Source organism: Corticium candelabrum, chromosome 1 (genome assembly GCF_963422355.1).
Source record: "Corticium candelabrum chromosome 1, ooCorCand1.1, whole genome shotgun sequence".
NCBI classification, from domain to species: domain Eukaryota; kingdom Metazoa; phylum Porifera; class Homoscleromorpha; order Homosclerophorida; family Plakinidae; genus Corticium; species Corticium candelabrum.
The window spans coordinates 13,895,297-13,921,539 of NC_085085.1; the positions used below are offsets into that span (position 1 = coordinate 13,895,297).

General features: G+C 40.8%; 3 protein-coding genes across 5 annotated transcripts; 2 read left to right on the top strand and 1 right to left on the bottom strand.

Moving 5' to 3' along the window:
- The first annotated feature begins 204 nt into the window (after window positions 1-204).
- On the top strand, window positions 205-8,450 carry LOC134197710 (membrane-associated phosphatidylinositol transfer protein 2-like). 2 transcript variants are annotated; one of them, XM_062667060.1, is made up of 16 exons: window positions 205-346; window positions 1,551-1,841; window positions 1,976-2,024; window positions 2,083-2,240; window positions 2,302-2,905; window positions 3,671-4,233; window positions 4,489-4,930; window positions 5,099-5,461; window positions 5,522-5,670; window positions 6,219-6,341; window positions 6,395-6,511; window positions 6,569-6,714; window positions 6,776-6,925; window positions 6,990-7,173; window positions 7,851-7,994; window positions 8,071-8,450. In XM_062667060.1, the coding sequence occupies exons 1-16, from the start codon at window positions 269-271 to the stop codon at window positions 8,290-8,292; spliced, it is 3,783 nt and encodes a 1,260-aa protein (XP_062523044.1). In that variant the 5' UTR covers window positions 205-268; the 3' UTR covers window positions 8,293-8,450. The 2 variants fall into 2 exon arrangements, with proteins under 2 accessions (XP_062523044.1, XP_062523051.1); XM_062667067.1 differs by lacking the exon at window positions 205-346 and adding an exon at window positions 731-829.
- On the bottom strand, window positions 8,396-17,051 carry LOC134197727 (trafficking protein particle complex subunit 11-like). Its single transcript, XM_062667078.1, has 36 exons — window positions 16,830-17,051; window positions 16,257-16,426; window positions 15,347-15,417; window positions 15,174-15,288; window positions 15,043-15,115; window positions 14,959-14,985; window positions 14,826-14,899; window positions 14,509-14,605; window positions 14,308-14,441; window positions 14,198-14,258; window positions 14,040-14,123; window positions 13,725-13,809; window positions 13,586-13,665; window positions 13,439-13,517; window positions 13,329-13,383; window positions 12,750-12,830; window positions 12,618-12,682; window positions 12,498-12,562; window positions 12,277-12,436; window positions 12,141-12,213; window positions 12,025-12,082; window positions 11,793-11,969; window positions 10,844-10,992; window positions 10,667-10,792; window positions 10,455-10,501; window positions 10,298-10,389; window positions 10,185-10,244; window positions 10,063-10,128; window positions 9,936-10,004; window positions 9,765-9,872; window positions 9,655-9,706; window positions 9,240-9,351; window positions 9,089-9,180; window positions 8,837-8,970; window positions 8,589-8,762; window positions 8,396-8,532 (listed from the first exon to the last, which is right to left on the bottom strand). Exons 1-36 carry the CDS (start codon window positions 17,019-17,021, stop codon window positions 8,464-8,466), a joined length of 3,426 nt encoding a protein of 1,141 aa, XP_062523062.1. The 5' UTR covers window positions 17,022-17,051; the 3' UTR covers window positions 8,396-8,463.
- Window positions 17,052-17,109: 58 nt separating this feature from the next.
- On the top strand, window positions 17,110-24,430 carry LOC134197738 (uncharacterized). Of its 2 annotated transcripts, none has more exons than XM_062667091.1 (20): window positions 17,110-17,348; window positions 17,431-17,566; window positions 17,642-18,965; window positions 19,288-19,358; window positions 19,421-19,581; window positions 21,741-21,810; window positions 21,892-21,947; window positions 22,157-22,244; window positions 22,301-22,350; window positions 22,418-22,508; window positions 22,570-22,610; window positions 22,688-22,775; window positions 22,851-22,906; window positions 22,962-23,052; window positions 23,168-23,223; window positions 23,278-23,377; window positions 23,446-23,630; window positions 23,692-23,777; window positions 23,840-24,174; window positions 24,238-24,430. In XM_062667091.1, exons 1-20 carry the CDS (start codon window positions 17,299-17,301, stop codon window positions 24,247-24,249), a joined length of 3,147 nt encoding a protein of 1,048 aa, XP_062523075.1. In that variant the 5' UTR covers window positions 17,110-17,298; the 3' UTR covers window positions 24,250-24,430. The 2 variants fall into 2 exon arrangements, with proteins under 2 accessions (XP_062523075.1, XP_062523083.1); XM_062667099.1 differs by having other exon boundaries at window positions 23,287-23,377.
- The last annotated feature ends 1,813 nt before the right edge of the window (window positions 24,431-26,243 follow it).

Sequence of the window (26,243 nt, forward strand, 5' to 3'; positions counted from 1 at the left end):
GATAGAATGCATCTTAAAATTAAAATTAGTTTAGTTAGCTAATTATTATCTAAATAAAGTTTTTAGATTGTAACTTCATTGCTGTTGACGTCAGAACGAAAGAGACGTATGTAGGGTTTTTGGCGACAAAGTATCACGCTAACGTACTTCCGGATACAATGGACGCTACTGCGCAAGCTCTATCTTGCGGTAAGTACTGTAAGGATTGTGTACAGTACAGTACTGAATTGCTAACTTGGTCGTGGGGCCGTTGAGGGGAGCAGACAAAATGCTGATCAAGGAATATCGTATTCCTATGCCTCTCACCGTCAACGAGTACAGAATCGCTCAGCTGTACATGATACAGGTGCGTGTAGAAAGGCGTGTAGCACAAAAAATGTGCGGTTTCGGTGTACATTGTCAGGTTAGCATGCAACGCGCATTCTAGACAACAAGATGCTTTGTGCTGGTGTCAAAACTTGTACCTTACTGTAGACGCACGCTACAGGCCGCATAATTTCTGCAGAAGCCTAGCTAAGCCTTTCAGAGTAATCCCGGATGCTAGGATACTAATTTAATATGTAAAAGGTGATTGCTTACGTAACTAGGCACCAAAATTGTTGACATTTGCGGCCAATTGTCAGTTGCGGGTGCCAAAATTATCAGAATGATTTAGTGCTTATTTGGTACTTAATTATCATATATTTGTTTGCTAAGTTCTGTAGATTAATTAAACTGTAGCAAGTCACACTGTATTTATACTGTCATTTGAACTGTTTAGACAGCTTCTTGAAGTTTGCATGTTGGGTACATTGAATATTTATGAGAGAAGTTTATGTACATCTTGAAGGTAGAAAATAAACATTACCAAGTGGCTGCAGGGTTAAGCATGCTGTTATAAAGTAGAACAAGTTCTAGCAACTTCACAGTTAGGCTATGGTAACTTTTGAACGCTCTAATTACAAGTGACCTTTCTCATAGTCAATTGGTATGCAACCATTTTTGGAGGGTATAGGGTGGAAGAAGCTTATTTACTAGAAAATGGATTGAACATGCAAATGTTGAAAACGTTTACTGAATTCAGTTTCTCAAGAACGTCTTTGGGACTTTTCACCAATCATTGCCATCTGATAGTAACTGTTGACATCAAGCTGTAACAGTGGCTTAATTAATACACAATGAAATATTATTGTTACTTAGAGGTGAATTACATCTATAAAACTTGACTGTGACTATAACTGTAACTATATTGTCTGTAACTATATTGACTGTAACTATAGTTATACCGGTATAACTGTAACAGCAAGACTTTGGATATTCTTTGGAAAGGACACTACATGTTGTGTGTTGAATTCATTTTCTGTTATGTGATTGTCATCAACTTTATGGCTCAAGTAAAATCAGTGGGGTGGTATACAAGTGTGGTATTGTGACTTAGTTTATTCAACAGAAGAGAGTTTTATGTACAGTCAGACTGTTTTGTTTTATATTAGTTGCAAACCAATTTTTTAAGTGTGTCATAATATTTTATTTGAAGGTTGTACATTGATTTTAGCCATTTTGTTGTGTAGAAAAAAAGTAGAGAAGAAAGCAACAGTTCTGAATCACGAGTTGAAATTCTTGTCAATGAGCCATATGTCAATGGTCCAGGAGGCACAAATGGACAGTATACACACAAAATCTATCATGTTGGCAGTCATTTGCCAATGTGGCTCAGAGCCTTTCTTCCCAAATCTGCATTGAGGGTTGAAGAGAAGGCATGGAATGCATATCCTTATACTAAAACTCGGTTCACATGTCCATTTCTCGAGAAATTTTCAATAGAGGTTGAGACATATTACTATCAAGATGCTGGAACTCAGGTCTATCACTTGTACAGTAGATTAGTTTTATTTATATTTCTTCAAGAATATTTCTATTTTAAAACAGACTTGCAGAATAGTGTTATTGCACTGTCAGAAATAACTGAATGAGTTACAGCTTATCCTATTTTTAGAACAATGTGTTTGATATGTCTCGTGATGACCTTCGTCAAAGGCCGCTGGGTTAGGTTTGCTGTAGTCTCATGGAAAACCTGATAATTAATTGTATTTATGTGTTTAGAGTTTATTAATATTACAGACGATTTGCCGTCAAGTCATTACAAACGTGAAGAAGATCCTTTGTACTTTGTCTCAAAGAAATCGGGTCGTGGTCCTCTCAGTGCCAAGTGGCTGGAAGAACAACATGATCAAGTCATGTGCTCATATAAACTTTGTAAAGTGCGTAATTTATGGGCTTCTTTCATGTAATTGGTTGGGAAGGCTGTTGATGTGTTTATAGGTTGAGTTTCGGTATTGGGGAATGCAGTCTCGAGTTGAACGTTTTATTGATGATATTGCTTTGCGGAGAACTATGTTGCAAGCTCATCGTCAGGCTTGGTGCTGGCAGGATGAATGGTTGGGATTAGAAATGGCAGACATTCGAAGATTGGAGAGGGAAACTCAAACTGCCCTTCAAGGTTTAGAAGAAGTAGAAGCAGAAGAAGCTGTATCATGCGAAGTGAAAACTAATGTAACCACAGACAGTCAGCCGCCTGCAAACATTGACAACCATCAGGTATCTGATGTTCTAGATCGTCGTTCTGGCAGTATTAAGTCACAACAATCAGGTAGAAGGAAACGACGAAAATCATCTTTACTGCTAGCAGAGAACTTGCAGGCAACAAATTCAACTGATGTTCGTGATCACAACACATCATTACCAAGAGCTCTCATCATTCGCAGAGAGTCAAGTAGACAAGGCTCTCCATTGAAAGGTACTGGTCACCAAGCTGCAGAAGAGTCTCTAGAAGCAGAAATGGCACTTATTAGGATGGATGCCATTGAGATGGGGAGCACAAGCGGATCTGACTCAGACTCAGATGTCTACTACGATGCACAAGAAGGTAAATACGTATTATATTCATTACTATAATTTAGTCATTTGTGTCTTTCAAGTCAGTGAGTGTTACCTGTTGCCACATAGGAAGTCATTTAACTTGTATTGTGTTGCATGAATAGTTCAGTATGCATTATGGACTACATTAGCAGGTAATTACTCTCATACCAGCACCTTGCTTCTGAAGACATCAGACAGCATGAATAGAACAAGACAAACCAATCAGATTGATGATTGATGTAAAGTTGAGGGTTGTAATATTATTTGGTGAGGATAATGTTAGCAACGCCTATTAAATTTGCTCAGTTGTAAAAACCACCTAAATATCAAAGCTTTAACAGGATAGATTGTAGGTTTGTGGGTAAGTTTCCAGAAAAGGTAATACCATTACTGCATTTACTAGTAGTGACAATTCTACAGAACAACAGCTGTGGCAATGATGATGGTTTGGCACTCCACACTGAAGCAAAGGCAACCAAGAAGAAGAGATAGATGACAAGCGTATATGCTATTTACACCTAACGTACCACTCTGCACTACTTAGTTAAGCTAATACTGTGTGTGTGTGTGTGTGTGTGTGTGTGTGTGTGTGTGTGTGTGTGTGCATGTGTGTGTGTGTGTGTGTGTGTGTGTGTGTGTGTGTGTGTGTGTGTGTGTGTGCGTGTGTGCATGCATCCTGCATGTGCGTAATGTGTGGCACTTGGATGTGCATATGCAGTTATTTGTACACTTCCTATTGTTTTCGCGTCATTCAGACAGTTTTCTCTTCTAGAAGTGAGCGAAGAGCTACAAGCGCTGTCTTTGCCTTCATCTATAAGTACTGAGTGGAGAGCAGCTAACAAAAGATCAAAACAGTTTGGTAGTAGTGAGGACATCCACTCATCATCAGATGAACTAGAAGACACCGTGGATCCTTTGATCAGTACACTTACTTCTGGGAAAAGCAGTGTGGACACTCTTGTGTTAGTATTTCACGGAGGCAGTATCATCGAGACTAACAGTGACAGGTTTGCTAAGAATGTAGACTGCCAAACATTGCAACAAACATTCCACCAGATAGTAAATAAGCACTATCAGTTTTCCAAAGGACGAATTGCATTTCGACTGGTTGCTTGTCCTCCTATCTGCAAGTCGGCTGTCGAGCTTATGTCTAGTGTCAGTCCAATACAAGCAAGCAGTGGTGTAGCTGCTACTCGTTTGCCACTGGAATTAATGTCAATTTTTGCAGTTTCTCAACCCGAATACCAAGAGATTGTGGGCGATGTAGTAGTCACTGCCAATGACGTTTTCGAAGAATTTCTTCAGAGCGAGGAAGGTCAAAACTTTGTTGGACATGTAAGCAGTGGACTTTGCAAGCTGTTATATGTGTATGGTTGTCGACGATCTGCCATTGGTCAACTGCTTGTTTGCTTATTGTGTATCTGATAGCCATTTTGTCTGTTTTCTATTTGTTTATCTGCTTATTCTGTAGTCTGTGTGCATGTCCATTTTCTGTCTTCGTTCTTCTGTCTTTATGCCTTGCACTGACCTGGTGGCGCTTATGGTTTGTATCAAAATTACATTAAAATCATTTCATGCGTTTTGTTGTAGGTCTGCATAATTGGAGACTGTATGGGTGGTGTATTAGCTTATGATGCTCTTTGCAATCGTAATTTGTTGTTCAGTGATGCACGTTCTAGCAGCCCATCTCCCATTTGCAGTGTCATTAGTCGCAGCTCTTCCTGCAGCAGTCTTGGTCCATCAGCATCTCCTCAACCAGGAAAGGCTACTGATTTGTCGTATTTGGAAGGACCAATGAAAGCGAGTGTATCATCAAATTATCAGTCAGTCAGTCCTGTACGTAAGCGACTGAAGGCAGACATCAATTCTTGTCCAGGACTTGAGCAATCAACTAAACAACTTGAAGTTGGGTCAGGAGTGATCAGTCAAGGAGATGGAGCGCTGTCTCTTGTATTTGAAGTTAGTGATCTGTTCGTGTTGGGATGTCCACTAGGTCATGTTATTGCACATCGACAACTATCTCAACCCACAGGTATTTGGATAATAATTGTGTGCACAGCATGTGTAACACACACACACACACAGACACACACACACACACACACACACACACACACACACACACACACACACACACACACACACACACACACACACACACACACACTTTGCCACTCTACCTTATCTTTAATTTTTGTAGCTGGCCATCCATTTCGGCCACACTGCTCATCAGTGTATAATTTATTTCACACATGGGATCCTGTAGCATGTCGTGTGGAGCCTCTTCTTGACAATCGCTTTTCATCACTCTCACCCGTGTCTGTTCCACAGTACGACATTTTTCCATTAGGAGATGAAAGTTTACACAAAATTTCAAACACAATCCATTCTCATCCTGAAATCTTTGCATGTCATGATGCTAATTTGATGTCAGCAGCAGTGCCTTCAGTGCAAGTTGATGTTGTAGCATCCCATACACACAAGCCAAGTGAACGCAGTTCCCATAGCCTAGAATCCAAGGATCAACCACTCAGTTCAGTGTCAGTGTTTGGGGACATTGGTGGTAATTGAGCATTTGTGATTGTGTGTTTAGCGTATTATTTGTATACGTTTGTGATAATAGATGTCATGGTGTGGTGGAGTGATGAGAGACTAGATTACGTGGTCTACTGTCCCGAGGTTGTTGAGTCATTTCCTCGTATGACTGTTCCTACTTGGATGCATGTAAGCTATTGGGAATCAAGAGATGTGGCAGCATTTATTGTTCGCCAGGCAAGTAGTGTATGTTTTAACAGTCATGTGATATTTTTGCACTTACACACAACACACACACACACACACACACACACACACACACACACACACACACACACACACACACACACACACCACACATACTCAGGTAGATATGCATGTGCATGTCCCAAAGTAACCCACTAGAGTAATAAAAATGCAAATAGCCACGACGAACTAAACTTGTCTGCGAATTTGGAGTGTAAAGATGCTGTTGCTTTAGAAGTCTTGAGGAAAGGCATCAAGTTGCATCTGTTATTTGTAGTGCACAAACATCGTATGCATGTATTTAATAATTATTTAATTTAACGAGGAGTGCATCCTTCAATGGAAGTCTTTTGATGTCAAGCTTCTTTTGTTTGGGGTATAATCATGTAGGTATGTGTTGTGTGTGTTGTTTGTGTGATTTCACACTAAAACAAATACAACAGTTCTTTTATACAGAAACAATTGGGATATTGTACATCAATGGAAAATGTGATGGCTGCTTATGCAATCGGTTTATTAAGTTTTTGTGTCTCTATTAGATTCTGCAGCATAATTATGTGAGTGATACTGAGCCAACATCTGTCACTCACAGTGATGTGCCATTCGTTCCTGTGCAACCTCGAGAACACTGGAATCATAAACGAGCGGGCTATAAGATTGGTGTATGTGTGGATTGTTGAGCAACCACTGACTGCTATCATGACTTATTTTGTAGGGTCTTTCTGCATATCATCGAGGTTATGATGTGGCCGTACTTGAGTCTCAGCCACAGATAGTGTCAGCTCGATTCAGTTACGGTCTACTTGATCTCGTGTCACTGATTGATGAAACAGTATCTTACTCTACACTGTTAGTTGTTGCTTGTCTGTCTACACAGTTCTGTTTCTAGATTGATGTCTTTGTGCTAAGTCCGAGTGTGGATGACTGGGCCCATGTGGGTTCTTCCAATACAGACAAGAAAGGTCGTTTTCAGTTTACAGTACCACAAGATAGGCAACTTCCCTGTGGGATACATGAAGTGAAGATGCTAGTTCGGTCTGTTTGTTGCAGTAACTGTATGATGCATTGCGATTATTAATACAGATTTGTTCAATAGTGGTGATCACACAGTTGCTAATTGCTCTCTACTAGTGCTACAGCCTGCTGTTGAGGCTGTCGTCTTTAGCATCGATGGCTCATTTGCCAACAGTATGTCAATCAGAGGAAGAAACCCCAAACTGAGATCAGGAGCTGTAGAGGTTGTTAGGTGAAACAAGTTGAGGATTGAGTTTTGTATCTGGTTTTATAAAGTTTGGCAATTAATTGTGTAGACTGTGGCAAGAACTTGGTTATCTAATTATATATGTTACTGGGCGACCTGATATGCAGAAGCAAAATGTCATGATGTGGCTGGCACACAAAAATTTTCCTTATGGCATTGTCTTCTTTTGTGATGGATTGGCCAGGGACCCACAGAGACATAAAGCTGCATTTCTACAAAGTCTCCAGGATGAGGTACATGTACAATTGGTAATGTCCTATGTAATGTGTCACCATGTGGTGCTTGCTGGCTACCACCACCAGCGTTACCACAATCAATAACAACAGTAATAATAGTAATAATAATCTATATAACAACACGCTTGTGGGTGCATGCATCTGTCTGTCTGTCTTTGTGTCATGTATGTCCAGCGGATGTGCATCATTATTATCACAACACATGCTGAAGGTGTTGTTAAGATTGATTCCTTCCTTCTTTTAAAGGTGACACTTTGTACCCTTACTTACAGAGAGACAAAGAAATGTTAAGTAGAACATTGCAGAATTCCTACAGGCTCTTGCCTTGCTAGTAATAATAACAAATAACCAACAGTACGTGTGATGGCTATCTGTAGCTCTAACAGATCATAGCATTGAAGCCTTCGATCCTATTATTACCATGTTCTAAAGATATCTTGCTGGAATAGGCACCTTTATGACGTTTGCATGAATGGCAGACTCATAGTGGTATGAAATTCTGACTTGCGCTGTTGATCTTTGAAACTTTCGAAAACTTTGCTTAATTTCAAAATGGCATGTGAATCTAGGAACTAGACTGAGCAGCACTTGTGGCGGTAGTGTTTATGTTTAATTAAATGATGTCTGAAGGATATGGTGGCAGCTTAATGGAATAGACTGGTTGTCCTCTTTAGGCAAAAGTCAAGATCTGTTCGGCATATGGTTCGAAGAAGGATATAAAATTGTATCAAGAGGTTGGTCTCAAACCAACACAAATCAAAATTGTAGCAAAGAGCAAAATGGGCATGAGGAAGGCTCTTAAGCAAGATCAAGTGCAGGTTGACAGTGTAGATTGGTTATATACTAGTGTGTAGCTGCTACTTGTGTCTCATATGATTTCTTTCAAATCTTAAGGTGGTTGAAGATTATGGCAAGCATCTAGAGTATTTGCAAGCACATTCGTGTCCCTCTTCAAGCCCAAGGATTCCAGTGCGAAAGACATCATTTTTACCATTGAAAGTGTGCTCATCAAAGAAGTACAAAAAACCACAAGTCAGTAGTAGAACTCATCAAAAAGGTGCTACATCATTGGTATCTTCTAAAGCTCCACAAAGGATGTCAGAAACAACTGTTTAGAGTGTTTGTTTGGACTGTAGTGATAGCACCAACATGGCATCTTTATAGGGGAAGAACTAGGTCAATTATTGATTAATTAATAGTAATTAATTAAAGAATTATGAACCTGGTGTAAGTAACTATATAAATACAGTTGGCTGTGTTATACAGTCAAGTAATTGTTGGGTCATTTTACCGTCCTCTACTGCTCTGATCGACCTCCTGGAGAGCAGTTGGCAAAGCATCGGGTGTGTTTGCAGGCTACAACAGAATACAAGGATTATGAAAATGATAGACTCGGTTTTAGCAATTGTTACCTTTACAAATATACTGGAAGGAAGCATTCCCTGCACAAGCGTGTCTAATGGTAAGGGTGTCGGGTGAAGAGGAAGACTGAGACGTAATCGAGGGAGGAAGACGTTGCCAGCTGATAGAGGTAGCAAATTGAATGTCAATGAGTGTTTGCCATGTGGAAGAACTCTAAAACTTATCTGTAAGCAATAAACACGTCAAGTAATCAGTGGCCTTGCTTACAAATTGACTAGGCCTCTAATACAGCATAAACCTGTTTGTAACCAGAGAAGAGACAGGCATCACTTGAATCCAATTCGATTTTCATTTCTTGCACTCGATTTGTACGATTGTGAAATGTGTACCGAGCGGGTAATGCAGAACTGACCGAGCCGTAAGCTGGTAAATCTGAAATGACAAGAACATCAGGGTATACTGAGAGCATGCAAACCTCTGCAATTCTAGTATTACATCTGTCTATATTATTAATAATATTAACATATCTAACTAAACATATGTATATTGCCTGTTTCTATCCAGAATGGTATGGTTTCAATGACAATAGTTGGCAAAGCCAAAAGAGTAGTGACATTGAAGTCATCAGATACAGCAGCTGATCTGTGCAATGAACACTGAAATCAACTGTAACTAAATAAGATATTCTATGTGTGACACACCTCTTCCACTTGATGGTATATTGACCGACTGCTGTTGCTTTGGGTATGTTTGAACTGCATGGTACCACCAAGCAGTGACACTCTGATGCAATGTCGTCCTTACAAAGAGTAACTGAAAGAAGACGATAGTCAATGCAAATGAAGTAATTTTGCCTGTACACACTCACAGATAGTCACAGAAACAGGCAGTCACAGACAGACAGATTGTACTATTGAATGAGAAACTAGACTACACGACAACCTGAAAGGTAAAACTGCCTAATGATGTCTAATGAAGAAATGCACTGAATGTGAGAGTAAAAAGATGGTTTCTGGCTTGTCCTAAGAACAGACTGTTGAGTTAACATAAACATTACATCTTTGAATAATCACTGCAAAAACCGAGACAAGTGAAGACTACATATACATAAAGAACCTTCTTCTATTTGAGACATCAAATCACCATCAGGACTCTCCACAGGAGGCATCTGAAATAGAAACATACTTCAACACAATAGGCATATACTCTGTCCACTCAGGTCCTACTATTTCAAGTTGGCTTGTGATAATACTAATTGGCCAAGGCGACAAGCAGCTGATGTCTGACATAATGAAAAATGGCTCTCCAGCATGAATTCGGTCAATTGTCTCAAACTAGATACAGTAGTTAGAACATCACTTCTACTAGCAGACGAAACAATATGACAGACAACCAACCTTCATAATTGTGGCCAGCTTCAATGTCACATCAAATGGAGAGATGATCTGTACAGGAGAAAACGTTTCCTGCAATACATTCTGATTCACGAACAGTGATGAACAGGACACGTGAGAATAAAATTACTTTCATGCAACTACACAGCACGTCTGTGTTCAAAGGTTCAACAGTGACATTGATGTTGTAGAGAATCTGACATAGAATGTACGGTTACACACAATTGATAAAGTGCTGTAATCTTGACTCACTCTGGCAGCAACAGTTTTCGTTCCCTGGTGTTCAGCTTTGAGAAATAAATGTCGCCGATACTAAACCAAGAATGATAACAGTCTACATGTCAATTTAGATGATTCGTGTCTACCTGTGATCCTGGTTGGAGGGAACCTAATTCAATAGACACAAACTTGAGCTTTTTTATCGGATCTGGATCGGGTTTGTCTAAGCAGACGTATGCTGGAGATATGAGCACACAGTTAGAAGCACAAGAGAAAGGAACATTGCAAGATAGATAAACACACTATTTGGCACTGCGTCAGCTGTGGACTCTTTCAGACCGAGAAGCAACCTTCACAATGGTAAACAATATTTTATTACTGGGGAAAGATGTGTACACACAAACACACACATGCGCACGCACGCGCGCGCACACACACACACACACACACACACACACACACACACACACACACACACACACATCATGCATGCAAATAGACAAATTTAAACATACTTGACATCATTCATTAGTGATGCTTCCTTTACAGTAAGGACAACTTCAACAGAGTAGAATTCACCAATTAGGGCAGGTTGTTGATGTCTTAGCTCCAGATCAAGCAGTGAATCTTTCGGTTTAATTCTAGACACACTGATTGTGCTACAAGAATAAAACATTGCTGTGGAGACTCACTGTATAATGGGCTGTGTTTTCACTAAATCCCACTCATCACTCTCTTCTGGATAAGGTTTAAATCCTGCATCGCCTCCTCCATGTTCCCATGATAAAACTGCACACCGGCCAGTCGAAAGTGATCCCAACTCAAGAGTAACAGATGTGATCTAGCAGTACGTGAAACAAATGAAGAAATGTATGATTTGTCAGGTATATGTGACATGAGCTAGCATTCACATGTAGAGATCCCATAATTGACTAAAACAAACACAAGCTGACAAACTGGCAACTCAATTGATAAACACGTATACCCATGTCCGTGCACTTGCACATGCGTGCGCACGCACATGTACACACACACACACACACACACACACACACACACACACACACACACACACACACACACACACACACACACACACACACACACACACACACACACACACACACACACACACACACACACACACACACACACACAATGGCAAATGGATAAGGAGTTGCTGTTAAACAGTAACGCCTCCCAGCCAGTTGGCTGAGTTCCTGTGCACTAAGCAGGAGCTATGGGCCGTGCTAAGCAATCTCCTGGAGCCTGGCCAGGTGCTCGCAGGAGCACCAACTGCGACGCCAACTGTGGTGTGGGCACTCAAAGTCCCACCCGGACCCCAGTGGCTGATGGACTTTGTCGCAGTCGGAGGCCTTTGCCATCCCAGTCAAAGACCAGGTACTCATTTATACTCCTGAGTCGAGAGAGGCAATTGTGTGTATGTTTCTTGTCTAAAGAAAGAATGCCATAGCCCGCCATCACTGTGACTTGAACCTGCAACACTGCGAGGTCCTGGATGTAATCACTCCATAGGATGACTCTCTAGCCAACTAAGCTCACACGTGCGCACACACACACACACACACACACACGTGCGCACACACACACACACACCACACACTGCATGTCACTTCCTACTTCTATGCGATCGTTGACACTTTCAGGCAGAGCAGCAAACATCATCTTGTAAGTGCTAATTTTTCCTGGTACGAGACAGAAATCAGCAGATGCAACTTGTGACACATCGTTGACTCTTTCAGTTCTATCTTGTATTAAGCTTTCACTATCAGTTAACACACAGTGTTGATTGTATGCCTACATACAGCAGCATTACAGTTGCATATGCCATATCAGTTGTAATTGACTTCACTTCAATGTTGAAGAACACTGACAGTTTTGAAAAACGCACCGGTAAAGGAGCAGTCGATCTAACACAACACAAAAAATTTCAAACTCCTGAGTATTCTTGTTTGGGATAGAAACTACCGAAGGTGCACCAATACGATAACAGGAGAATCCGCCTTAGCTTCTGACTCCAAAAAGTTTGCTTTACATTGAACTGTCAACGACAAAATTACAACGTCTTTGTTACAGCGGCAGAATCATTGACCTTTAAACTTACCAAATCCTGCCATTTCTTTCATATGAACCACAAGAAACTTGTGGTCAGCATGCTGGCTTTCAGTCTCCCTGCTCTCTTTCTTTGCAGGTTCTTGCCACAACTGTAAAACTTCATCAGTAGCTGGAGCCACACAGTCGGGTTCCGGCTCTGGTGGTTCATTCTTCAGACACGCAGTATAAATATCGAAATTTTAAAATACAAGTTACAAATGGAAGCCTGACTGAGACAATGCGAATCAAATTCGTCAAAATTCGAGATCGTTCATCATTTGACATTCCAATGGGCTCTGCAACAACGGTATGTTTGACACTAAGTTTAAATTCAAAAACAGTCTTGCTGACGGTTTCCAACAAGTTCCAGTCCTATGGTCACATATTGTTGCCAATCAGCTGACAAGTAGGCACATCTGTTCATGTGCAGAATTCATCAAATCTGCGAATGACACTCAACACATAAAAATAGCAAAATCTTACTTCAAAGCGGTCTTCAAGATGGGAGTGAGAAACAGCCACCAATGTTCTTTACGATATTCCCACATATCGTACTGGAACAGTCTGCAACATCGTATCAGTTGTCAATAATGCCATACACTCTTAACGAAATCAAAAAAACTAGATAATAGTCATGCAACCACAGAAATATTCATTGCAGGTAGATCCGAGAAGGCGTGATGTGTTAACCAAACGTTGCACTAGAATAGCCTCCAACTTGTCAACAGCAATTAGACACTACGTAGTAAACTCACGCAACTACACTACTTACGAAGCTTCATAAAACATAAAAAGAGCTGAAATTTCTATGACAAACCACTACAGTATCTTGTGTGGTCTTGCTGGCTGTATTGCTGTCTAGATGCACACGCAATGTCAGTAACAATATAAAACACGCTGTCGTTATAAAGTTGATCATATTCTAGATTGAGTATTGCGTCTAACCTAACCTAACAAGAACTCTTGATGCGCCACAATACACTTCATGTTTGGTAAGTGAGATACCAAACTGAGTATGTATTCTTACACATTTGAATTGCATGATTTCAGACAAATCCTTACTTCAGAGCCTTGATGAAGTCGCCAGCATAATAATATTCATTGGCCATCTGAACTCCTGAAGGCAAACATGCATTCTAAAACAGATGAGATGTGAATAGCAACTTGCTTACGAAGAAATTGTCGCATTCTTGATGATCTGTGTCGGTTGAATTGATTGACAGCATTGGCTAGTAGACTTACAATGATTGCCTGCATATACACACACAGAAAGAATATATTACCGTATTATGTACACTAAACGACTGAAACTTGTTTACAGAATGATCGACTTTGGTCTCCTGACATTGCACTAGAAATATCCCTTCACTTTCCTCTTCTTCACTAGATGGTTCTGAATCTGTACAGCCAACATATTTGACTTGTTCCTCTACAATTAATTGTCAATCATGAATTTACCGATAAGTCCAAGACGCCAATGTCGTTGTCCAAAGAATTCAGAAGCTTGCAGACTGACTTCCTTGCTTGTCTTCTTGTGAGCTTGCTAAACAATAAATGAACAGATAAACAGATAAATACACACACAAACAAGTACACACATGTGCACACATATACACAAACAAACAAACAAATATAAATAAATAAGCACACAGTGACACACACACACACACACACACACACACACACACACACACACACACACACACACACACACACACACACACACACACACACACACACCACTACATCAAAATACATTTGATATACTCTTACAGAACTGCACAACATCTCGCATAGTTGTTTCCGAATAGAGGCATATATTGCTGCTTGATGGTAAAAGAAGCCTGGATGTAGAATCTGCTCCAGCAATCACAGAAACCATAATCACAAACTACAATCCCTCTACATGCCATTTAACTGCTGTCTGTCACCTGAATAGCTTCCAGTCCATTATCTACAGCTTTGTCAAAGAGCTCCGCAAACAAATTGAATCTACATAATAAAACTTGTATGTCACGCTTTACTTGTGATTTATGTTTACTGTTTGGAGAGCCAGGCATAGTGCTCGAATTCAAGATCTCGATAGCCACTCAGATCTCTGTAAAAGTCAATATGGCGACGAAATTGAGCAATGGCGTCACGTGGCTGTCCAGTTTGGAAACAGAACTTGCAGATCTAGGTAAACATATTGAAATACAACAAAATATGAATGCTCTAAGAAATTAGAAGGGGATGTCATTACTTTGTAGGTGATAAATCCAGAAACAAACTGTAATTCTAATAAGTTGTATTTGTTTGCCTTTGCTTCGTGGATAAAATTATCAGCTTGTAAATAATGTCTGAAAAATAAATGATGTTAGTGTTATGAATACCATTATAGATACACACTGTGACATGTATGCATGCACACACACACACACACACACACACACACACACACACACACACACACACACACACACACACACACACACACACACCAATGCACAGAGCACACACAAAATACAAACACACTGAAAGACACACCATAATTTAACTTTCTCAACACAACAGTCTCACCTGAGAGCAAACGCAGTATCTTGCCTCATTTCACTGTAGAAAGCTATCTTGAACTGATGCCGAACAAACAAAAACTTCAAAACAACAAAAATGCACTAAAACATCAAAACTCTAAATTGTCAATACATCTAACCAATTGAGTTGGCCTGTGAAGAAGTTCCTATCACAACTCAAATGAATAGAATTTCACAACTACAATATCACACGACAATCCTACCCGTCGATTCTTTATCAACCGACACTCTCCTTGATAATACTGTTGACATAATTCATAAAATTCTGTCTCCAGTCTGACACACTGACGCGTGAGCATGCGGCACGTACGTTATACAGCAAATGTAAATGTACCTCATGATGTAACCCAACAGTCTGTCAGCAGTTGGAAGAAAAAAGAGAGAATTGGATGAAAGGTTACATTCGTTGCATAGCATGGCTGCCCGCTCACGAGCAACAACATCGTCTCCTAATATTGTGTCATATTGATTGATGTTGGAAATAAAAGAAAAAAAATTAAATGTAACCTGATAAGTTTGTAGATCTCGTTTGAATCAAGACGAGCGCAACTTTAGTGTTGTGACCTTGTAGACCAGCTCTGTATAAATAATGTTTAAAATGTCACGTAGCAACTGCATTTTGTGTTTATGCAAATGTATAAATGAGGAAACTGGTGTGTGCGCGCGTGTGTGTGTGTGTGTGTGTGTGTGTGTGTGTGTGTGTGTGTGTGTGTGTGTGTGTGTGTGTGTGTGTGTGCATGTGCATGCACATGTCATGCCATCCATTCATTGTTCTTATATCCTGTAAAGTTAAAGGTTATGCTTGTACAACAAGTCATACTATATCATAAACTGTTGCATATTAATATCAATAGACAAAGCTAAGCTACAGGATACTGCATGCCACATCACACACATTTACTAACACACACACACACACATGGACAAATGGACAAACATCAAGCCCTCCACGTCATTCGTGAATGATGTCAACCTTAACGTCAGTTGCGGAGATAGCTCCCCTGCTTCTAGAGACAGAACCTCCATGTGCTACAATCCACCTGGAGCTTGGCCAGAGTCATCCAGGGGCACTGACAATGGCACAGCTCTGGGACTAGACACTAAAGCCCACAAGTACCCGTCTGCTGCATGATGTTACTGTCAAGCCAGCGGTCATGTCCACCCCAGTCAATGACCAGGTACTCATTTATACTCCTGAGTCGAGAGAAGCAATTGTGTGTAAGTTTCTGGCTTAAGGAAATTATGCCATAGCTCGCCATCACTGTGACTTGGACCTGCAACCCTGCAAGGTCCCGGATGTTTTCATTCTCCAAATGCACTCTCTAACCAATTGAGTTACAGCACCACACACACACACACACACACACACACACACACACACACACACACACACACACACACACACACACACACACACCTCATTGATTCAACTCTTGAAGCACACTCTATCTGCCGCTCTTTCCATTGTTGATCTTCCCAATCCAAATCATAAAACAGAGCAAGCACAGCCGGTACCTGCTGCAGATGCTTTTTGATCCAGTTTTGTTTTAGTATTCCCTTCGGTGTGTAGCTTTCGTATGTTGTCCTCTACAACGTGTATTAATTTGTCAATTTAATAATAAAACATACTTAATTAAGACATATATCAACATTATTTATTAATTATTACAATTGAACACAACTTTATTGATATATCATAATACGCATAGCACAATAAGCCAACCATACTAAAAGAAAACATGCACTACAGTACGCACAAGCAAGAAGACAACACCACCACATGAATCATATCGCTGTCAGCAAATGATGAAAGCAGTAAAAATAGGTTAGCAATTAAAATTAGTGCAAGAGTCGACTTTTATTATTTTTAATTAATTAGTATTACTGCTATCTCGATTAATTAGAAAAATATTGTGTACATTGTTACCAAATAACCTGTACATATATATCCATAATGCCATAATAATTGCATATTGAATAGTGGTCTAACTTTTGCTTTTGCTTTTGGATAGTCGTGATCTCCAGGAAAACACTGAAAGTTGATGGGAGCTCTATCGGTCCGACGATCCACTGCAAACGTGTGCCATATCATGCGATGCACTGCATTGTGCACGACATCCAGTCCCACAAGGGCTACGAGAGGCAACGGACGTGCAAGCAACTCTGACGGAAACTCCGCCATCTTACGTCACGTGCGGTCTAACGCGCGCTTGCGTGTTTAACTGCGAGCACGTGCAAACATGCAAATTCCAACGTCACGATGACGACACTCATACCATATACGAAGTAGAATTCCTTTCACCTTCAACGGGGAAATCTTGAGCTCATTCGCTAATTGACAGCAGGTTTATAAGAGCTGACCCATCTAACTCTAATCATTCTCTTCTTCATCGACAGCGCCCTGCGTTTCTTCAATCGCTAGAGCGGGTTGATATACGGGACATATAACTGTTTTCCAGATGGCAACAAGCGTCATTGCAGAAGAAGCTTTCAAGCATTGTCCTAACTGGTGCGACTTTGCTAAACAACGTGTTTTTCTTTTGTTTTCTTCTTGCGACGTAGTTGACGTTGCAACTTCCTGTTTCTTGCAGCAAGGTGGATATTCCCGCGGCTAACTTCGTCGTCCACGAGCCGCACTGCAAACGCAACATCTCACTGTGCAAAGTGTGTGCCGAACCCGTACGCAAGTCGCAGCAAGACGAGCACGATGAAGAGTTTCATGCTGAGGTGAGGGAAACCGACGGGGACTCGCGTCATCTGATTTCGCAACATCATTGACATTATATTTGGTTTTGTTGTTAGGTTGTATGCAAATGTGGGAAGAAGATGGAGAAGAGGTTTGTTGAGGAACATGACACTAGCGAGTGCGTCCAGCGTCTAATGAAGTGCGAATTCTGCGAGTTGGAAATAATGTTTAGAGAATATGATGATCATAGGAACTACTGCGGCTCTCGCACGGAGAAATGTGTGAAATGCGATAAATTTATACAAAAGAAGGAACAAACGTTTCATGATGCTACAAGATGTGGTGGCCTTCTTCTTCCTGATGATGATGATGATGACCATAATGATGTTGTTGTTCAACCCAAAAGAACGATTGTTGTTGATGTGGAGATCCCTTCACAAAAGGAAGGCCGTCGAGCGAGGAGCACTGGAAGGGAAGGAAGAGAGACTCGAAGGAATCACTCATCTTCTACTGTAACATCAGGTGGCAGATCTGATCTGACAATTCATGTAGAGCCTGATTCAACAAAGCTGCCTGTTAACATTCAAACAGCAAATGAGTATGAGTCTGTTGCTGCTACTGCTGCGGCTGTTCCTAGTTCTGCTACAAATGACAGTGATTATGCTTGGCAAGTCTCTCGAGACCTTAATAGACTCAGTATTCGATTGGAGACAAAGAATCATCATCCACGGGATGTAGAAGGACCGATTGCTCAAGGCGTTGAGTCGGTTTATTCTTGTGAGCCTTTCAGGAAGATAGAGGAACAGGTAGCATATGATTTGCAGCTTGCTCAGCATTTGCAGTATGAGAGTACATCTGTCTTTGATATTCCCGAAATGAGTGATTATGAATGCCAAATGCAAGAAGAGGCGATGCAACGTTATGAGAGAGAACGACAGAAGAAAGGAGATGAAAAGAGAATTATCGAAGAAGAGAGAAGAAAACAGGTGGAAGAAGATGAAGCATTAGCACTACAACTGCAAGAGCAGATGGATACAGAAGAACTTTCAACTCCATACGGCATGGCAGGGAATGTACATGCTTTACAATGGGAAAGCAGGAGGAGACATGAGGAAGGGCAACAAGAAGAGGCCACAAGACGATTGGAAGACAAGAGACGAAGAGAGAAACAAACTGATGAAGATCATCGACTGGCAAGAGATTTGCAACTTCAGCTTGATAAAGAAAGTCGGTCATATTCATACGAATTTGATTCTGTTGACTCGAACTCAGAATCATTGAGTAGCATTTCTATGCACTCAAGAGACACAGAAACAAGTGCATTGCCAAGACGTCGAGGTGTTCGCTATAGTACCTCCGACGTTGATTTGGGTACCACAGCTCAGTCATCTAGACGATCAACGTCAATTGATGATGTAGCCAAGAGATCCTCACCAACAGGTAGGCATGCCATCCCATAGGAGATCTGCAAGTATAGCTGATGCATTTTTAGCCAACGTATAGTGCCTATCTATAATTTTAAAAGCTTTGTAGTGACTGAGATTGTTGGTTTGTTTGTATTGTATTTTGTGGCCACTCTGGTATTGCTTTTGCTGCCATTTATCTACAAGTGCTTTTATACATAAAATAAAAATTACAAGCATCTAAATGTCTAGCGCAAATGATCTACTGATTCGTCTTTGCATACGCTTATACCACAAGCAGCTGATATCAGAGTGGCCTTAAGGTGATTCCAGTGCTGATTTTATTTGTTGGTATACAGATGATTTGGGATTAAGTAGATGCAGGCACTGTAATGAAATTCTGCTCCCAAGTGATGCGGCTGTTCATGAGGTAGATTTTGTTGTGAAATGGAAATTATCTGGTATTGTTGAGAGTCTCTCATGTTATATTAGATAACATGTCACGAGAGGAAATCTGCGAAATCAGTAGACTCTAGTTGGTCTATGTTAGAGACACCCAGAACAAGTTTGATACGTAAAGAGCGCTCAACACAGACACGCCAACGTGAGAGTCCATTTGGAGTTGATGGTGTTATGCCTCCATCACAAGGAAGGTAAGAACTCGACAAGTTCTTTGCTAGCGGCATTGTTTGAAACTTTTGTTCAACACACCTTTGATGGTAGTTTACTTCAAATGTAATGCTTTCCTTGCAACTTGTATAATATCATGGTCACCAGCTAAGCAGTGGCAGAATTAGGGTGGTGGGTTTAGCTGAATGCTGTCCTGCCTAGCGGAAGAGTTTGCTACGTTTTTGTTGATTCGTGACAATGTGTCTGGTCTATTGTCGGTGTGTGTTGAGATGAAATGGTGTGTTATTTGGTCAGCTCTGGAAAATAAAGAGACACTACACTGTTCAAGCTAATGCACTCCCTGATTTTCGTACCCACTTTCGATGCTTTTTCTGTAATTATGGAGGTTCTTATGGGTGAGACATTGTCGTTGTTACTAAATGCTTCCGCAGACAAAGATCACCAAACGAGTCGTGTAAGTTTGGTGAGGTCCTAATAGGATTCTGATGTTCAAGTGTGCGCTCTTGCTAGGAGAACGTAAGATGTACATGTAAGAAAGTGTGTGCACTTGCCGAGCTTCTGCTAGCAAATACTTCTTAAGATGTCATGATGTACCGTATTTTCTCGAAAGACCGCCACCATTAAGAACGCCGCCCTTGAATAAACGCCGCAGGACAGTTAATTGATATTCATTACACATACCTCGCACATGCTTGACACGTGCCTAAATCGTTTAAATTGCACGGCTGAAGAGAAGAGCTTATACCAGGCTGCCGTCAGACTCAAAGTACAGTATGCGCGGCACTTCAGGAACAGGCTAGCAGAACTAGACTAGAGGGTACATAGACAAACACCGAGTGGCAAAAAAAGACAATTAGCCTCAAAGACGATGTTGGTACACGAAAAGTCAAAGGGAGGAAGAAGAAACATAAGCCTTGGGCCATGCAGACGTGTGGATTGAGTGTGTCATACTCTACATGAAAATGACATTGAAAGAATGCTGCCCTTAAATGAACACCGCCCCTAAAAGAACACCCAGGGTCCAGCCTTGCGAAATGAAGAAATGCGTGGCATTATTTTGAGGAAATACAGTATCCGAGAACCTAGGTCACGTGCATCTTTGTGTTGTGCAATGAAAGCAGTAAATTCTAATGCCAGAGTATGTCTTATTGCACCAACATTAACAAGTACGATGTTTGAAAACAACTCATGTTTAGCTGAGTGTGCACATAAAACACTAAGAATCTTCGTTTGTTCTTTAAAAAGTAGAATGTATAGTAGTGGGCTAGTAGCAATGCTACTTATGAAGTTGTATCTTCCAGTGATTCCTTGTTCTGGAGAAACTTGATATCATTCTACCGAAATCAAGTTTGCATGGGATGGTCATCTGTCTAGGGCAGTGGTTCTTAACCTGGGTTTGATCGAACCCCAGGGGTTCGGTGAGTCAGTCTCAGGGGTTTGGCGGAGGTCAAGACACACACCCGACTCATATGATTCGTGATGACACGCCCCACTTTGCAGTAAATATTCATTATTATGTTTTTGTTTTTGTGTGAAAATCATGTTTTAATGGTTGTGTTCTTTGAACACTGATGTTGATGCACGGTTCATTTTGTGCACCAGTAAAATATATACCTATGACTATGTTTTGAATTTTATTTTTCCAATTAAGAAGGGTTCGGTGAATGCGCATATGAAACTGGTGGGGGTCAGTACCTCCAACAAGGTTAAGAACCACTGGTCTAGGGCTTCCAATGCAGTCATCTGGTCTGTGTACCTTTAAGGAAGTTGATGAATGCAAGAGTGTGACATTTTGTTTATTGTAATGTGGCAGTTAGAGTGGTGTGGTAATTACACTATTCATAGAACAAGAAAATGTCTGAATTTCAAAGAGAAAACCTTTGGTAGTTGTCATACAATCTGAGTCAGATCTTGTTCTGACTATGTTTATCATGTCAGTGTTTGTCAGACTAACACTGCTGTCAGATTATTGGTATCAGACATCAGGAGTTTGTTTATTTGTAAATTGGCTTTACAATTACATTTGTCAGAAACTGGGGTGTTGAATTATCATGTCAGTATGATGAGGTCTGACTGTATTTGTCTACTGCTATACATGGATTTCTTCCAAATCAGAGAGACAGTTACAATGGGCAGTAGTTAGTGATCATTTATTAGTGTTAATTTTTTGTTTGTTCTGTAGTAAGTTTTGGTCTCATCATGATGTTGATGTAACTGAGCATTCACCATGGGATCCACGTATTGAATTTAAGGTATCATTAAATGTTTTGTGATGATAAAATGAACGTGAATTAATCATTTCATTACAACAACAAAATTATATGCATTCTTAGGGTCCACCAAGCAGTAGTGATCGTGTGCATACAACGTCTCTGGTGCAAACTTCTAGGTAGAAATTTTTATTAGTACAAGACACGTGTTTTACCAAGATGTGTGTGTGTGTGTGTGTGTGTGTGTGTGTGTGTGTGTGTGTGTGTGTGTGTGTGTGTGTGTGTGTCTATGTGTGTGTCTGTGTCTGTGTGTGTGTGTGTGTGTGTGCGTGTGTGTGTGTGTGTGTGTGTGTGTGTGTGTGTGTGTGTATGTGTGTGTGTACAACAGGATGCCAACAAGTCATGTACAACTATTCGAGGTTCAGTGTCCCTCCTGCCAATGTAAATTCCCAACACACAAACTTGTTGACCATCAGGTATGTGACTCAGCAGTCTTATGTAATTGTCTGCATGGTGCTGTGTCTTCTTACAGCTTGGTTGTCAAGGAAGGCCGAGATTGTCTCATCGTTCACAAACGCCCAGGTTAATTAATGTAGTGGAAATATAAGCATTTATATATTAATAGCTGGTTTAATGCCTTACTGTGAAGGAGTGTGTCTTACAAAGAGAGCCAAGAGCTTTTGCGGTCATGTTTGTACTGCAAAATGAAGTTACCATTAAGGTCACTTAAGGACCATGAGGTGTGAAGACTGTGTCATGTACATCTTGTAGCTTATGGTATCTGCTCTCATCCTGCTTTAGGAGGAATGTCAACAAAAACAAGGCACATCAGTTCACACTAGGTATAATATTGACAAGTGACAACTAACAATATAAGAAAATATTGTTGTATGTACTCCTTGTTTCACAATGATAACAGGAAGCCCACGAGTGGTGTGCGACACCTGGACGTGCAGTGTCCCTACAGTGACCATGAGTTTCCAGCAGACAAACTTCTTGATTACCAAGTATGTCACTTGCATTCCTTTTGTGAGTGTGTGCGTGGCAATTTGATGCTACTGTCGGCACACTGTGTCCTACAGCGTGTTTGTAAAGAAGAGTCAAGATCTAGATTTTCTCGCCCTTCACAAATTTACAGGTCGATATACCCAAAATTTGTGTAAAAACCATTTGTTTGATGCCACACTGTTTAGGAGTATGTCTTATGATGGGAGTGACCAGCTCGGGAGGTCATGTTTGTACAACAAAAAGGAGACGCCACTAGGCTCACTAATTGACCATCAGGTTAATTGATTAAATAATCGACCCACTTAATTTATTCATTAATTGGTTAATAAACTTACTTAATTGATTGTAACATCTTGTGTATTCTTGCAATTAACTGCTATTGTTATTACAGGAGAAACGTCAACAAAAAGGAAAATCTGAAACAGACATGCCTGTCAGGAATACTAGGTAAACATACCGACAACTAAATTAAATATACACTAACACTGGTGGTTTCATAAGCAATGGTAGTGGTAGCATCATGTGGGAAGTTTATAGTCGACGTTGTCCATGTCAATACTGCAGGAAACAGATCAAGTTGGCCGATTTACCACAACATCAAGTAGGTGATTGCAAGGTGCAAGCATTCTGATTTTGTTGATACAGTATGTAGTTGTGATGATTGACCAGGTGGAATGTGACCAGAACAGATCTCTGAGTCCACAGTTGAGACAAGAGCTGATCGGATCTGAGAGATGTATACCAAAGTCTAAAGTTACACAAACCAAGCCGCCATCTAAAAGGTCTAGAGACGTAGAGGCTGTGAATTTAAGTAAGCAGACGTCGAACAGATCTGAGAGACCATATGCTGCAAGGTACACTGTAGTGATATCATTCTTGCAATGTCCTAGTTTGCATAAACTGTTTGCATGCCAGGTTGTCCTCAGTGAGCACACGGCAAGATCCATCAAGACTCGTCAACAAACAGCTACTAAAGAGCAATAGCAGCTTATATCCAAAACGTATGTCAACCAATTGTCTAGTGTAACATAACCTTAAAATCATTTCTGTATTAAATATGTAGCTGTGGTTGCATCTCATAGTCTGAGAAGAACTATTGGACAAGAGTGGCAGCAACAAAATAGTCCACTCTCATTTACAGAACAGGACACTGTAGTCTCGGGTGGCAGTGACCGTTTCAAGGCATCGGGTAGTGACAGGCACACAAAGAATGACACTAAGCCACCTCTACGAAGATCTAATTCATGGACATCTTTAACCCGTCAACCTCGTGATTCTATGGAAGTTGTAGGCAGTCGTGATTTGTCTTTTACAAAGAAGCTTCGGACAACTCATATGGAACCGCTGGCAGGCAGACAAGTTGGTAGGGCGACTTCCACTGGGGCAAAACGAAAGGAGGTGAGGAACAAGAGTAGAATAGTGCTGCTGTCGTGACTGTGCATTTTGTTTTCTGTATTTTAGCCGTGGCATTGAGGTTTCTGTGTGATAGTAAGAAATATGGGCAGTTGTGTGGCGGTGTACTACTTCTTTCTGGCTGAATGATTTATTTGTAATATTGGCATTTGTCTGTTAGGCCATATATGTATTGTATATGGTATACTTACTTATTACTTATATGTATAAAAAGTATAATGCATTAGATGACAAAACTGCACACTGTCCTTGCTCTAGGCTCGAGTGTCCAGGAGGAGAAAGCCCTGGATGATGTGATGTGGTGATGGAAGCCTATCCAGGGCTGCAATCCACACTGCAGCTGGGGCGAGGCTAGGGATGAGGATAGGGGGAGAGAGGACAGGCTGGGCACTCAGCCTATGTTAGCTATGCTTGTTGCACTAATGCAGACCATTAGTGGTTGTCTACAAATTGTTATTAATTGGCAGACCATGTATCTTCTTCCTATTATCAAAGTAGTCTTCTCATTTGTTTGCAAATGCAAACAACTTCCGCTTACTGGCAGCGGATATCAATCATTGTGCTGCATTTCCAGCCATTGTCCCAATGTAGTTATTTGTGATAGAAATTTGCAGTCTATTGAAGCTGCTTGTTTGTTTGTTTGTTTGTTTAATTAACCAGAAAAAGAATCTACTCTAGTAGATCCGTTTTCATCACGTGCTCTGCTAGGGTGTAATCTGGTCATCTGCAGAGAACACGGAATTCCACGTTTTATCAGTATGCAGTGTAGGAAGGACAACCGCAATCTGTCAACTGCAAAACAGCTGCTTACCAACTAAATTCTGCGTAGCCTGCCAATGAGGCAGGAGGTGGCAAAATCAAGATAGATTCCTGTTGCCGCACACATTTAGTAGTAGGCACTGGGCGGACTGTTAAATGAAGACACTCACACTAGTACTCATGGTCAGAGTCTGTCACCTTGTTCTAAAGGCGGCAGGATGCACACCAAGCAATTCAACAAACCATGCAAGCATGCAAATTGGAATTGACCACAAAACAATTACAGCTCCACACTCCTACAGTCGCGGCTTTCCAATTTCCCTTCATTTGCTAGCACCTGATGCATTGGTGATGAATGTTTGGGTCTCTGCATTCCAGTCATACTCAGCTGGGTCTGCAAGTACACGGTATTTAGACTACTAGTATCTGGTCCATACAGTGTATCCTGTACCTTCGCTCAAAAGTTCGTAGGGCCAGTCATAGAGTGAAGTCATGGGTGACTTCATCGCTGACTCACACTCTGGGGAATATAAAGGATATCAACTGACGTACCTCGGTCATCTGAAGGTGGGCTCTATGTAATACGCAACGTCAATGGCGTTGCTAATAAGGGACTAAAACGGTCAATTTTTGTGGTTCCTGCTACTACGGTGAGCGTAGGTATCTGATTAGATATCTAGTTAAAATTTCACGTTAAATATACTAGTAATAAACAATAACGAAAGAAAATGTGAAACCGTCACAGAACCGAACAGTCCAAGGTTATATATGCATGGTGCTAACGTGAAAGCGAGTTGATCCCTAGTTAATTGTCATGCAGTAAAATATCTGTTAACCAGTTGGAATCTGACTCGATCCTAACCGCTGCTCGGTTATACTGAAGCGATTTCAAGCTTCAAAACATCAAGACATAATATTTCAAAAACGCGTAGGCATATTCAGACAGTCGAAAACGTCTAGAGAGCACAAACCAACCCACATCCGCAGACAGTGGGAAAGTGGGCGCAAACAGGCAAACAGCTGTTCGTGTTATGTTTATGCGTCTAGAACAGTAGACTCCGCAGATAGGCAAACAAACAACATGCATGTTCGGAAAAAATTTCAAGAATGGAGTGTTTACAAATTGTTACAAACTGCGGTTGTAATGTAGCCAGCAAAAATCAGATTACAGTACACACGCGCTATTGGCGTGCCCTCTTCATGTATCCTATCAATGCGGTGAAGTCGCCTTCTGACGTCGAAGAAGAACCGAATCACGTGCGGACGGCAGAACGATTGTGGCGTGATGAATGTGG